At 37.8% G+C, this 16037-nt stretch overlaps 1 protein-coding gene across 3 annotated transcripts in view; it reads right to left on the bottom strand.

The window, feature by feature from the left end:
- Nucleotides 1–4816: 4816 nt before the first annotated feature.
- Nucleotides 4817–16037, bottom strand: part of MEMO1 (mediator of cell motility 1) — a 29383-nt gene continuing 18162 nt past the window's right edge. For 2 of the 3 annotated variants that reach the window (XM_086460928.1, XM_086460929.1), the window contains 5 exons: nt 14876–14987; nt 13752–13894; nt 12511–12587; nt 6932–7036; nt 4817–5582 (listed from right to left, as the gene is read on the bottom strand). In XM_086460928.1, coding sequence (XP_086317054.1) covers nt 5451–5582; nt 6932–7036; nt 12511–12587; nt 13752–13894; nt 14876–14987 — 569 coding nt within the window. In that variant the 3' untranslated portion in view covers nt 4817–5450. The remainder of the gene's footprint in view (nt 5583–6931; nt 7037–12510; nt 12588–13751; nt 13895–14875; nt 14988–16037) is intronic. The other variant, XM_086460930.1, reaches the window with a different exon arrangement.

The following is a 16037-nucleotide window of genomic DNA, read 5'->3' as shown; positions in this document are numbered from 1 at the left end:
GAAAACTCTTACAACAGAAAGTATGGTTTCTCCCTGACAGTAGCTGCGACACCAGTCAGCATTTCTAGACCAGCCATTTACAGCAGACATCTTACTGACAGGTTATTTGTAACACTGGCTTTTTGGACTGTGATCATAAAGGAAAATATATTTTTATCACAAAAAATATGCACGAGCTCAACGCTGATTCATCACAGCTGAGCTTAAAGGCCCACTCTTCAAGTCTTTGTAACAATTCCTGAAGACAAATGGAACGCTATTTAAGTATCAGCTGACACATCCTGGGGGACGCCTTTCCCTACCTGCCTGTGCAGCCCAGCAGCTCAGTCAAGCCTCTGCAGCCCAGGCACTAAGATTCTAATATTCTACTTTATGCTCCAAGCGTTCAGCAGAAAAATAAAACAAACCCCTTTTACCAAAGGAGGGACTTCACCCAAGAATGCTGCTGTTTTCAGTCTTTGGAAGCTGCAGTCACAGGCTCAGGAAAGTAATTTCTCACTGTTTTAAAATTCACTAGAGGAAGAAAAGAAATCTGAGACATTTAGGTTCGGAGAGTTCCCAGTTTAATGCTTAACACAACCTTTTATTCCTCTTGTCATTTAGGTCTTTGTCATAACCAGAGCAGATACTGTATCACTGAAGTCTAAAGTTTCCTTACCCACTTTACTCACAGCAGAGCTGAAGCCCTGGATAATTCTTCAACAGGATTTAAATAAAACTGCTAGAATTAAGATATATTTTTGTTTGAAAACAGTAATTAAATAAGTTTGGTTTCACAAGCCTTGAAAAAGGTTTGAAAACTCTTTGTAGGGAATACATATTTACATTAATGTCAATGGAGATCACAGGGCTGAGATAATCATTTACTTCTCTTAAATCCACCAGGAATGAAACACATTGCCTTAAAAACCCAGGGGGCGTGGGGGTCCACCTGTCACCTTTGCATTAAGGTCGAGAAACCTTTATTTGCCTGTTTCTTAAAGATATCAGTGTAGGATTCTTACCTCTGAGCTTCAACAAATTGAGCTGCCCTTGACAAAATACCTCCAACATTTCTTCTCTTTGAAGCAGCAGTAACAGGCTGCCCACCATTGCCTCCAGCCCACAGCTGCACTGGGCAGTATTTTGCAGCATGTCAGCTCCCAAACAGGATAGCACAACAGTTGCTGACATTAAATTGGAAAAGCAACCATTGTCTTCCCCTTCTATGCCCATTCTCCTCATTTCTCTGCCCTTTCCAAAAAGATCTAAGTTTCTCCCAACTGCCCCCCCCCACCCCCCCCCACCCCACCAAAAGCAAAAATCACAAGTAAACAAACAAACTGACATAATCTCTTTCTTAACTTAGACATATCACTACCATGGCATTTTTCCTTCCTGGGATACAAGCAACGGGAGAGATGTCTCAGACCCTGCCGGTAGGGAATGCATCCACTAAATAGGTACCAGACAAGACAGGAAGAAGCCAATGCTGAGTTTTCAGCTAATGCTAGAATAAGATAACCCCCAAATGACACCAGGCATCTGGAAGCTGTCTGCAGCATGCATGGCCAAATTCTTCAAAAAATATTGAAATAATTTAAAAAAAAAGCTCTAGAGACAATTAGAATAGAGCCAATAGATTTTGTGTTATTGAAAGAATAAAGTCAGTTCATCCCTACAGACCAATTCCAAACCATGCTTTGCAACCATCTATTGAAAGGCCACCTGGCTGCACTGTGGGCCTTGAACCAAAACATCTCGCACCTTTTGGGTGCGCTAAACTGGATCCTGAAATTCAGTTTTTCTTCACACTGAAGATCTTTTCATAGGCTAGCTTCAAGGGTTAATTTCAGAAATTTTCTCACGGAAGTAGGAAGGCAAAAGGTCACCTATACAAGGGACTTTAAATGTTTCTCCATGAATAGTATGGGCAATTTTTGAGAGGGGATCAGATGCTAGTGCACTGAACTCCACCTGAGGAAATAACAACTGCAAATCATGGTGACTGATGTCATCAGAAAGCAAAGCTTCCTTTGATGCAGAGGAGAGCATTTTTCCTGAGGGAATAAGGGGAAAAGGACAAACATGAAATGGAAAAATCCTACACCAACCACCAAAGCGACCTGCCAAAGTATCGGGAGGCTCCTCATGCAAGCGTCAAACAGAAAGCCCCCATTTCAGCACTTGAAATGTCAATTAAAAATTCCCAAGTAAAGCCTACAACAATATCCAGAACACCCGAGACACAGCAATGAGCCCCTGAGCAGGAAACAGCAAGAGCAAGAGCTAGGCCTGAAAATGCCATTTCCAAAGGCTCCAAGGAAGGAGACTGCGCTGGTGTTAAGAGTTCAGTTCAAGTAGTAACACTAGATCAAAGCCACTCAAGTCATGGTTTTTAAAATTAATAAATAAAACCCAAGTCGTTACGACCTGATGACAGGCGAGAGCTAAAGTAGCTACAGGGAATGCGCACCACCCTGCCCAGGGTGCCTCGGTGCCACACGCTCCCCCAGGCTCGCTAAGGGCGATAGGCAGCTCCCGGTGCCCATGGAGGTGTTCACCGCCCAGCAGCAGGATGCTGACAGGGCCTGTGCCTTCTCCGGCTTCTGTTGATCTAAACCCGACGCAGTGGAAGGCCTACTGCTCCATTTCAATGTCAAGAACATTAAGCTGAAGAATTAAGAATTCAGTAGACAGAACTTTAAAAGCACTTTTTAAAGACAGTATTTAAAAAAAAAAAAAAAAACCATAAAGCTCTTTTGTGAACAACAGGAGAACAGAAAAACAAAGGAGCATTTTAATCGACATTTTCACACATCAAACATTTCTCTAAAATGCCAAAATTTTAAGATGAGAATCACGTCCCTGGCTGGATTTATTGCACCAGAAGAATGGTCAATGCTCTTACACATAGAAGAAACCTCCACAAAAGTGAATAGGACTGTGAATACTCAATATTGTCTAAACCAGACACTCTTTGTCCCAAAATGCTATATTCAAATGTCTATTTCAATGAGAATAAAATGTGTGGTAAAGTTAAAATAGTGAAACTATTATCTTGAGTGAAGATCTTTTCAGGAGATTATTTGCTTTTCCTTCTGACACATTTTAAACTGGCACACCAGGCAACTGAGTACTGAAGTGAACTCCCTCCAACCCCACCAGAAGAGCAAAAAAACCTGAGTTCTTTGAAGTCAGGTATTTTCTGCTTTCAAACAAACAGGTTACTTACAACAAATCCTTCTAAGAGCAGATTTCACAAAGCTTTAAATTTCTCTCTGAATGGGCTTCTGAACTGTTATTGCTAGTTATTATTAGTAGGCACAGAAATTCCCATTTTAATTAGAAACTTTATTTTGAAATACATTACACAGTTTACATGTGAAGTGCTTTCACTGTAAGATATTTCATAACATTCTGCTGAGCAAAATGGCTGACCAATTTCCTTGAAGCTCTTCCAGTTATGTTTGGTTTTTATTAAAACTATCTTACAGAACTAAGGTGCAACTTAGGCATTTGTATTCAGAAGCTAATTACTACGTTTACCTTAGGGTGAAAGTATATACTTAACCGTTCCAACTATGTGTTTCAATAATGATGTTAAGCATTTGGCATAAGACTGAAAGAAACCTGAGTCCTAATTGAGCTTGTATTCACCACAGATTAAAAAAAAAAAAAAAAAAAATCATCTTTGTGATCAAACTACTATTTTAATAAGGCACAGTCAGACAAGTATTTATAGACTGGCTACCAACTCAGTTTTACCTGCACAGCCTTCCTGCTGGTCTGTCAAAAGTAATCTGAAAGTTGTTTTCCCTGTCTGCTGCTGAGACTTTCTGAGAACAAGGCAGAGCAACAAGGCAACTAAAAGAAGGGACATGCAAAGGAGTTTGGCATTTGGGATGGATTCTGAACATCTGCAAAGTAGTTCATTTTGTAAATGGAGCATTCACCTGCTATTCTTAAAACAGCAGCCAACTGTGACAAGGAAAATAGAAGTGGTGCAAGCAGCGTCTGTTTGCAAAAGGGCATTTTAATAGGAAGAAACAGGATGTGTGGTATGCTTTCAGGTGAAGATTTTGCATGCAGCAATTCCCACAACTTTCAAAGATTATCTAAATTGAACTCCAAAATTCCCCTCTGCCCCTCAGAAAAGCTGAATGTACCAGGAGGTTGCTTGACAGCAGGTGAAATGAAATCTCCATTTAGATAATGAGCCAGTACTGCCACCCTACTTTGCATTTCTTATTAGAACAAAAGGAAGTCTTCAGGAATGATAACTAAAATAATTACACCATTATTTTGGCTGGAAGAAAGTTCAAGAACTCTTAAGATGTGATGATGTTTAAAGAACATGAAACAATTCTACCCACAATCAAAGAACAAAAAATAAAAATAAAAAGAGAGAAGCCTTACCTTCCTCTCCCAATTAAATCTTTGAGGAATAACTGCTTGAGCTTAGCACTGTATGGCTTCTGTGGCCTATGAATGCTTGACAGATACTCTAAGAATTATTTTCAAGCTACTGTTTGTTTTCAATTTTAAGTAATTTCAAATAAAAATACTGCATCTATTTCACTTTAATAATCAAACGGCATAAAAATCATCAAAAGTGTATTTCTGATACAAATTTGTATCACATACTAAAAGATACTTATAGATAATTGTAAAACAAAAATAATTAGAATATATAAAAGGTTTTTAAAATTCTTTCGCACATCTGAACTCATAGTGCAGGTTTAAGATAAAAAAAATCTGTAAATGAAGTAGTCATAACAAATGTTGAATATAAAATACATTCTACAGTATTTTACAGAATGGCTGAATTATCAAGCATAAGAACTGAGGATAAAGGATGTTAATGACAAGCAGCCACGTACAGAACACAAAGCAATAAGTTTAAATCAGACTATTTTGGTTTGTGTAGCCCTTTATTAGCAACTAAAATAGAAGATATCTGTTGTACATCACGGGATTAACTGACTATACTGGAGTTTTATTATATTCTAATACAGGATCATTTATAAATGCGTTGTTTTCCTTTTTTTTCTTTTATTAAAAAGCTTCCACCCCTTTTTCCATTTACAACTTGCAAAACTATTCTGAAAGCTGAGTACATGTGCACAGGTCTGCAAAGAGTGCAAATTTAGGATATGGAAAATGCTTTACATGTTGTATTTGTAAGGACTGTCTGCCACCATGCCTTCACAGCCAAAAAAACAAACAAACAAACAAACAAACAAAAAACCACATGTTTTGATACCAGCCTTCTTTCCATTGTCCTAAACAAGAAAGCATTTTTAAATGAGTTGAAACTAAGGAAGGACTACACCTACTAGAAAAGGAGAGAGTTCTATTAGTTTGAGGTTTCAGTATACCCAAAGACCAGGGACTGTATCTTTGTAAGGGCTAGGCTGGGACCCCGTATACAGAGTGTGTGCAGGTGCCATCCCTGAGCATTCAGCAGTTCAGTGGACCATCAGCGCTCCAGCTGCATAACTCACTGAGCTGTCTTGCCAGTTTCGACACTGGCTTGACTGAGCATAATTCAAAAACGAAAAGCTCATATTCATTCCATTCTTCTGGAGCTCGTTGATAGCCTGAAGAGAGAAAATAAGCTGTTTAAAAAAAGGTGTCAGTGGAATTACGACATTTCCTCGATCTCAGTCCTCTGCCCTCCCCCCAGGGGTCCTTGCACCATCTCTCATAATAACACAAGCACCTCTGAGTAATCTGTGGACCCAGCCCACTTCCGTGCCGTTTCATTCACTGATGCTCCCAGCTCTGCTCTATGTACATCCATGCAATTCTATAAAGTGACACTAAACAACCTTTCAAAACAGATCCTTTAGGAACAATGCTTTCAGTTCCATAGGGAATTTATACAGAAACACAGATGTAACTGTAATAACCCCAACACCACGAACACTCTTTAGATCGTATATCTTCCATTAAGGAAAAACAACGTACCAAGATAATTTACTAAAGTGTGATGCTTGGCAAAAGTGAATGAATAGACTTTAGCTCAGATTCACTGCAAAACTAATCACCATCTGAGGTTAAGAGTTGGATATTTTTTGCAGAGTTGCCACAGCACTAAATTTTGCTACATGCGCCCTCAATATTGATACTGCTCATACAAACTTTTATAGATTCTGCTATATTCATCTATATGGTCTCCATATAGACTACGTTTCCAGGGAATTAAGTTTCCACCTATAAATTTCACTTATAAGAAGGTTAACATGCTTCCTGCTTCAGATTTGAATTACAGTAAAAATGCAGTGAGATTCACTCAAGCAGTATGACAAATCTGCAGCACTCTAGCAGTGCTGTAAAGCAGCTGTGACCCAATTTAGACAAGCAAGTTAAGCCAGGTTTATGTCTGCACTGCATCACAAAGCAGAATACGGTAACCAGGAAGTACCAGTTAATCTGAATTCTAATTGCCATTAATTTATGAGTTAGCAGTGCACTGCACTAATACTTACAGAGGCACTCTCTCATCATATTTGCAAAACTCAAAAACGCTGCCAGATATCACGAGGCACTCACAATAGCTAGCTAATAGCAACGCAGAAAAAAATATATACACGTTTGTAAATACTGATTCAAAAGAGTAAGTATGTACTTCTTCAGGGAGATGGATTTATTTCTTTGTTTATTTAGGGCCAAGAGAAAGTGAATGATTGTATTTCACTGAAGTTCAAAAGGAACATAGTACCTCACCTCCCTCAGAGAACTGAAAACCCTCAGCCCTTGTAAGAGCTTACATGTGTCTATATGCAAGAGATGGAAACTGGAGACCAAATTGAGAACGCCTGGAAAAATAAATTAATTCAAGACTTGCCACTTTAGAACTAAGGAATATTCCAGCAATACTGTGTTTAAAACAAATGTAAGGATTTTGCTAGAAGTTATATTTTTCAATAAATCAAAAGTTACTTACATTTAATAATACGCCAATAGGATGTCTTCCACATATTGTATTATGGTATTTCTTCAAGTAGTTGCTAAAAGATACAGGATCTAGCTGCTCTATAATGCTCATACCCTGAAAAAGAATCAATAGCAATGATTACTTCACACATTCATAAGCAGGTGTTTATACATCATCTATTTATGACAAAAAGGAACAATTCAGGAGGAAAAAACCTCTATCAAGGATATCAAGGGAATCTCAGCATGTGAGCTCTAGCTTGTAGTCATGTTGCTGCCATCCCTTGCCAAACTAAAAGTGCAGAAGCTCTTCCAAAGCTGTCAATGATCCACAGAGCTGTGAAGCTATCTTTGCAGATACCAGTGAAGCTCATGTTAAAAAAGCTCCTCCTGTAGACTAGCTAATCCCCACCTCCGAGGGTGCCCTACTTCCATAAGATTTTGTACAACAATAACCAGACAGATTTACTACAAGGGCAAAGCAGGGAGAAGTTTTGCTTCCATCTCCCCTCCCTGATGACAGAGTTCAGGGCTGAGCACCTGCCTGGGACTTCTGGATGTCCAAAACCCCTAGACACATCATCAATACACACACGTGCAATTCAAGCACGTAGCAAGTGTAAAGTATCCCAGACACGGCTGGCACGCAAGGCAGTTGATCTGGGCACAGGCTGGTCATCTGCTCAGAGCATAAAAAGCAGATCCAGAACATCTCTAAAGCACCAGAGGGTTGGTGCACCACAGAAACGTAAGAGCCAGGAGACAAGGCTTTCACTTTACATGAGGCAGTCACATATACACATCCTTTTCTCCAACTACAGCGAGACCCACGATCACATGGAGTCATACTTTGAAAACCAGCACATGTTTGGAAAACAAAACCTTCCACATATACAAACATTTGCATTCTTAAAAGCAAAAAGAATCCTACAGCTCCCGATAGAGCCTACTCTTACCCCATCCCACAGAGCAGATCAAATACAATGAAAGTAGTTTAAAGCAAGTCTAAATCAACTATTGTCTGGGTTTTATCATGGCTTTGCTATTTTGCCTGTATTCGACTCCATCCTCTTGTATTTTTCCTTCTTCTAAAAATTATTAATTCCCTTCAACAGGTAAATATGCTCCAGGCACTCTCTAATTCAGCAAGATGCACAGCTGTGCTTCTTACATGTAGCTGATGAAACACGAAGGTTTTCCTCAGAGACTGGAAAAAAACAAGACACTTTGCATGGGAACAATAGGAGGTTGATACCAGAAGGCAAGAGACTTTCTCCTAAGGTTTCTGCAATTGTCCCAGCCCCTTCCCCTGCTTTTGGAAAAGTGTGGGTGATAAAAGAAGAAATCAGGATGCAGGAAGCAGTCAGTCTGTCTGAAGTCTCCACCTCAAGAGTGAAACCTCTTGAATACTCTGCAAGGGCGTTGGCTGATCTGGCAGATACGCTAATTATTCATACTGGATCACAGCTTACAATGGAAGAGCTGGAGATTCCCAGGAGAGTCAGGGAGGATTAGAAAACAGCAACCATAACCACTACCTTAGTGTACTTTTAATTAAAAACAGACATAAGATGAATACATAAGGAGATAAATTTTATGGAAAAGTAAAACCAAACTATGCTGACCAATTGCTTGCAAGAGCTCAGTTCTTCCAGGCTCATGGGAGAGGGTGTTTGGACCCCTGACAGCTGTTATTCACTCCAGATCTAAAGAACCTGAGTGCCAAAAAAGTAAAGGTAGCTATTCTCTAACTAGCAGTGATTACAAAGATACTATTGCATTTCTAAAGTTTAAGCAGCATGTCTTTGAACCATCCGTTTACTTGTAAATTGTACATGTCAATACACAGCTAAAGAAAGCAGAACCAAACTTAACTATATACTCAAATGAAAATAAACATGCATAAGGCACTTAATCAGACAGTGAACAGCTCATAAGAATATATGTTATCCATTTGTAAACCCTTTCACAACTTTTTAAAAAATGAAAATGGCTGCTCAATTGAGAGATTCATTTTATAGCTGTAAGTCACTGGAACATACTGGGCAGAGGCATTTGAGCATTTGTCTCAAAACAATGGACACGGATTTATCAGAATGCCTAGTAAGCTTATTTCAATGCACAGTTCAGCACTGCAAAACATTTAGAGCTACACAGTTCATCCCAGCAAATGCTAACAGAGCTCCATACATCACAGACTGGAGAAAATCCATAGGAAATTGATATTAACACATACCCTATATGCATTCAGCTCTACCGAACTTTTCAATCTTTTAGATTTAAAAATCATTATGGCAGAAGAGCAAAGACTAGCAAGCTTGTTTCTCAGTCTAAAATGGTGTTGAAGAACAAAGGAAACATTTTTGTCAGATTGTGTTTTATTTTTCTAAAAAGCAGGAGTACGACACCAATCATTTTCAGTATTCAAAATAACTCAGCTGGGCATGGTTTAGAACAGAGTTAAAATACACAGCAAAACCCCACATGATAAAAGTGCAAACCATCACACAGTTCTGCAGTTTATCACATGGTTATTATGGCACCACATAGACATTGTGTATCTCAGTTAACCACGTACTGTAAATGGCATCTACCATATCCTAGCACAGTGCACTTAATATGATTAAAAGCAGTTACATTCTTAAATATCATCCACTATAGGATCAAGTATCCACAAGCTTACCAAAAAAACCCTCAAAACCACAGACTTATTTTATACTATACTCCAATAATCCTTTGGCTGGTCAATTTTAAGTTTGCAATCAGTTACTTCAGCTGCTTTTTCACACTTAAAAAACCATAAACTAATAGCACACTTACGAAAGTAGAAACAAACTTCGTCTTAGCACTAGCCTATCCAACCGTCTTTCTATGTGTGAGTCACTCAGACTAGAAGATAAACAACCAACAGGAAAATTACTGGCTGGGCACAGCAGAGTGAGCAGGGAGCTGGGCACCCAGGCAGAGTCGTGGTCTTGCATTATGCCCAAGCTAAGAAGTCTTCCCAGGCTGGAGCACAGTGGATAGGTGATGGCACTGCAGAAGCCACCAGAATTCAGTAGCTCATTAGAGACACCTGAGAAGCCACCCATGCCATGCATGGCTCCTGCACAGCTCTGCTCAGCGCCTGCATTACCCTTCCCCTTCAGCATTCAGGGTAACAGAATCCTCCTATTGACTCATGCGAGGCATAAGGTTTCACAAACAGATATCAAATGAGCAATCTGGCAGTGGAGACTGAAGGGAGCTGTCTGCATTTTCTGGCCAGCCATAGTAAAACAATAACTACTCTTCAATGATGTCTTACAGAATACTTCCCCATTTTTATTGAAAAATATGGAAGGTATCAGGTTATGATATACAAACAAATTATTGCACATCAGCTGCCCAATTATAATTCTTCATTTGAGGATTCTTCCCTAAGGTACCCCTGTTAACCATGGGGCTGTTTACTCCTTTCACTGTCACTTCACAAGGTGCAGTGTGGTACCCCCAGGGTAACAGTGGTCACATTAAGGGTTACCATGGAGAAACGGATGTCTGCCCAGCAATATTTACTACTCTGTATTTTCTTTATGCTGGAGTCTAACTTAAAATCACTGCAAATAGAATTTCTCACAATGGTTACCAGGTCAGTAAATCTTCAATGCCCAAAGGGTTCAGCATTGTTTACGCATTAGCCAGGAAAATCATCATGCATCTGTACTTAAGGTCCAGTCTAAATAAGGAAGAAACCATTGTCCTCCCAGAAGGGCATTTATAAGGAAAAGTAATTTCATCTTAACCCAGAGTATCTTCCTGCTTACAAAGTGCTCAGCTGACTGCTTTCCTAGGTAGGTCCATTAAAATTACTGGGCCAGTAATAGCAGAGGTTAAAATCTCTGATGGTTTCAGTACAGTTTTGTCTCTATCTTAATGCTCTGTTCTCTGTGGAGAGGCCTAGTGGTTACAAGAAGTTTCTTTAGCATGCCAAATGACATAAAAAAATTCAATACTTATCTAAAGAAAAAAGAAGTAGCTGAGAGGGGCATATGAAATGGAATAAATTCCTTCCAAAAGCCGGAGAAACATGACAAGGAGATCTTTGTGGCATTGTGGATAGCATCCCAAGTGTACCCACAATACTGCTAAAAAGAAATCTCCAAAATTCACCACAAGTAAAATCTACTCTGTACAGTATTTGAATACAGAGTCACATGTTCACATATGGCACGACATAAACAGGCAAAAAATAACCACAGTATGCTGCTATGCAGCATGTTTAATTTTCTAGTTAAGATTGAAAAACTTATTTTCATAGTTATTAAACAGTAGACATCATTTTCAATGTTACAAAAAATGTAATTTCCTTTTGGCCGAATAACTACCAAAAGAAAGAGTTGGTGCAGCAACGTATTCACTAAAAGTAACTAAATGCCAAAGTCCAGTGTTTCTACAAGCTTTCACCACAGAAATTAACAAGGGGAAGCCAATGTTTGCTAATGCACCTTAATCTGCTCTCCTGTAAAAACACTCAGAGCTGCAAATTCTGGGACTCTACAAAAACACTTGTCTTTTTATAAAGACGACAACAATTGTTGTCTCAACTGACAACAAGAACTATTAAAAATGGGATAAATAAAATGAAGGCAAATTATTTACTGTTTCCATTCCAGTGATGAATAGTGGAAAAACAAAGAGGTTAGTATGGATACACAAAGCAAAAAACTCCAGAGATCGATCCACCACATAGGATTTAGCACTTCAAGACAAGGAACAAAATTAACATGCCCTGAATAACAGCAGTTCTCCCTTCTAACAGACTTTACAAAAGTTATGTAAATGATCCAAACAGTTTTAAAACAAATTTTAAGTTTATGTATTTCTAGAAGAATTACTTCTATTCTGTGCCTTAAGGATAGTCTTGAACGTTAACACAATTTTTTCATTTAAAGAGAAATCCTTGGCTCCTATGACTGCAAAGAAAATGCAACATAATTGGCACCATGATCCTTAGGTATTTAGGATTCCTTTCAGCTGTTTGCCAAACCCAGAATGAAGTATGGTCTGCTGCTTTTCCCCACCATCTACTACACAGTAAGGGGCTGGGGGGAAGACTACTCCCAAGGGAACAGCGACTTCGGCTTTCCTGACCAGCACAATCCCCTACAGCCTTTCCTCTTCACAATGGATGTTGGTGAAATCATTAGCATAATCACAATGCTGTTTCGATATGCAGGTATCATAGCTGTCAAGCCTGAACTACCACAATACTCAATTCATATATCTTATTGCTTCTAAAAAACATAAGAGGGTACGTGGACAGGAATTACATTACACTAGGGCATTTTAGGTAGGTGAACATGCATTTATTCTCATAAATTATGCTTACTAGATTATACCCACAATATATTGTGTCCAGTCAGTAAAATGGAGGATACTAGCTAAAAACAACAGCTAAGTTCTTATTGTGGTAAACAAAGGAAAAGTATACATTCAATAAAATAGCTAATCTATAATACTTTGTTAGAGAAATTTCTAAAGTGTTCAAAAGAAATGTAATGTACAGGAGAAATTTGTTAGTTAGTTCCACCAAATCTGAAAACTTACCATTTTATCTAGGTGCTCAATGGATCTATAAATTTCTCCTTGGGATTCATCATAGTAACTGTAACGGAACCTCTGACCTTGAAACAAAAATCATGTATAAAATAAAAAAGGGAAAAATTGTAGCTAAAACACTCCCTAGTACTTACTAAATAATTGAAATTATAATATTTGTAAAGTAGTAATCTTCATTTATTTTATACTTTTTAGCTCCGCTGAGGAAATTCTAGGGCAATCAAAGTAGCAGCCCAGAAGCAAAGTAAAAAATACATGGTGGGCAGCTATGGTCCTAAAGAAAAACCTACCATGTAGAACTGACACTGCAGTATCACTTACTAATTGCCTGTTATTGCAACGTAACTCTAGAAATCAAAAAGTAAAGCAACATTTCATTTCGCTATCCCTCTTGACAAAGTCAGCCCTGGACTCAGGCTACTTCTGCTTGCACAACAATACCCACAGTAAATGAAGGTTAAAAGAAAAAGTTCATGATAATTCAATGAACAGTTCTAGATGGTTCATTAGCCACAACAGAACCCAGGTCATTCTTACATACCTCCACCTATTCCACGATTCAAAGACGAGTAAAATATGCAATTACGTAAGTTGACCAAAGATGACAATGAAAAAAGGGAAGAAGGTCTGTTGTGTAACATAAAACATATCTTTCTGAAGCAGTCCCTTTTCCAGCTATTACCACACTTAAAAGAAAAATAAAGTGTTAAAGCAGGACAGAAGTCAAGGCTTCTGGAGTCTTTATAGCTCTGCCACCAGGATGAACTGGGATAGCTCTGGTGAAACGGCATAAATAATCCATCTGCTATCTTACCCAGCAGTAAAACGTACAAAACTTATTGCCATCAAAGGGATGTTGCCACGTCCAGTGAATTTTTAGCTAATTAGTTTTGCAAGTTGCTTTGAGGTGCTTAAAAGAAGAGTAAAAAGAGCAAGAAACTTCAGACACTTATTTCATTGCAGCAGTGCAGAGATGCATATAAACCCATACACCTTCACCATTTATTTCCTCCACTACACTGAAAACACATTACCACATTAATATTTTTCATCTATGTTCCAGATTAAAAAAAAAAAGAAAAATCCCTTTTTAGCTTTACAGAGGCATTTTAAGTTTCAAAGATATATTTACGAGAAGTTAAAATGTTCAATGTTTAATGAAATACATTATTTTAAAAGCACTATAAAACATTCATCATACTGTTATAACAAAGAGATGTGAAACTTACCCCAATGGCAAAAGTCAGAAGAAACCACAAAGAGGTTACTAGGATCAGCTAGGTATTTACTGAAGAGTTTTCCAAATTCCTGCTCTTTTGACTCACTCAGCGCTCCGACCAACACAGGAATAATAGTAAACTCATCCTTATGGCTTATAAGCAAAAGAAAAGAGGTTGTAATTCAAGTAATATCTGAAGTTTTTTCAGGGCTTGCTAACTGACATTGCAGAATGTTTTAAAAGGGCACTACTGAATTGAAGATACAGTTAATTTGGTAAGGTCACACTAGGAAGTTGGTTTAGAACCTGAAACTACTTCAGTTTCAGAAAACAAATCCTCCCCCAAACAGTATTTATCTTTTCTGCAAAGTGAAAACACCAGGCAAACAAGACAACAAGAAATAAAGTGAGAATGAAATTACATATAAAGTCAGAATTAAATTATCCATGTATAGATGCTGCACAAATGTGGGTAATTTTGCAACGCATATGAAAATGTTCAAGATAGCACCCAGATGTATATTGCTAGTCCAGGGAAAACTACAAACACTATTGAAAAAAATATAAAAAAGATGGAAAAAAAATCCCACAACAAATTGACAAAAGTTATCACCTTTAAAGAAAAATTATTCAATGTACTCATCTGAAATAGAAGGTGTAAACAGAACCCTGATTTCAAAATTTGTATTAAAGCTCTGAACAAACTTAAAATCTCACAGGAACAGTTATTAGTATTTGAACTTCTTTCAGAGATGCCTTGCAAAAATAAAAAAAAAAAACCAAACTCAACAAAACCACAAAAACCAGCTATTGACAAACATTAATGGAATCATGTCTAATATTAACTCTATGAAGCCAATATAAACATATAAACTTGCTTATAAGGGGTGTTTGAATTTCACCACTCAGGTGTTTGCTCTGCTCACAGTTTCTGTTATAGCAACTAACCCTAGTCTCTGACCCTCTCCTCCCCAGAATTTTTACTGGGGGGTGGGGGGGCGCGAATGTGACACACCACATAGGGTATTATATACCATCAAGGATATTATTACTTCCTACCGCACTTCCCATGTAGTTCAAACATTTAATGCACGTAACACCCATTCTTGTAGAAGTAGTAATTAGCCCTAGTACCTTTCCATGGCTTTAGCAGTATAAGGCAAATGCATTTCAATACTGTGTTCATCTTCATCTGTCTGTAGGGACATACGCTCAAACATTCCAGTCTTCCACAATTCTCCATAAACTGAAATGAATTAAAGATTACTTTTTACTACTATTTTTTTTTTTTGAAACACTGCAAAGCAACTTACAGTGCATCTGTATTGGAACAATTCCACTATAACAAATTACTTGCCTCTAAGGGCTGTCATCATAAACCACTTGTTTTTAAATAAATTCAGGCTTAAAATTATGTTCAAGCCATTAAGATACAAACATAATTGATTTGGTTAAGCACCTTAAATCAGTGACCTTGTTAGTATATTGAGAAAGATTTTCAGTTATGATACAAAGTTTAACACAAATAAAACACATTCAAAAATAAACCATCATATGGTTTAATAAAAATTGTGATCAGCTGAACCATTGCTGAATATTGTGTTACTATTTAATACAACTCATTATTAACTGAATCATGAAATCTAGAGACAGCAAAAATTGATTAAGTAATCCACATTTATAAGTTGTCTTTTCTACTCTCAAGTGCACTTGGTGGTATGCAGAGTCATCTCTGTATTTTGAAACTCTCCACTAGATGAAGAATTTCATTTAGAGCTGTGCCTCCTTCTCCATAAAGCAGTTCTACAGAAACTGAAATGTTTGTTAGCCAAGGAAATTTCTATAGGCACTATGAACAAAGCCTGAACTGGCTTGCTTAATCACAAAATAGCAATACATCTGTGCTAATTATAGCCCTTCTAAAAAACATACTGTATTATTAGGTATACTTCAGAACACATGGAAGTCAAAATATCAAATTTATCTTCATCGCAACTTTAAGCTTAATCTGAAAGACCGGTATTTCACGGACTAACAGTTTTTAAGTTCTGTAGGTACTCTGCCAGTTAAAAAAAAATTGCACACAATTATGCAGCCAAATAAAAGCAGCTTTTTGTTCCTCTATTATTCCTCTATCACAAATAAACTCAAAACTAAAGCACTATCTTTTTTTGCAGAAAGAACACTTCACAGAATAATGGAGCAGGTGTGTAGTGGGCTACTATTCAAATTAACGCTTTTAAAGATCACTTGTCAAGAGGCACACACTCATAATGGAAAAGATAGGCAAAGATCA

Source organism: Leptosomus discolor, chromosome 2, assembly GCF_034619465.1.
Source record: "Leptosomus discolor isolate bLepDis1 chromosome 2, bLepDis1.hap2, whole genome shotgun sequence".
NCBI classification, from domain to species: Eukaryota; Metazoa; Chordata; class Aves; order Leptosomiformes; family Leptosomidae; genus Leptosomus; species Leptosomus discolor.
The sequence above is the reverse complement of the archived record's forward strand: the minus strand, read 5'-3'. Positions and strand labels throughout refer to the sequence as shown.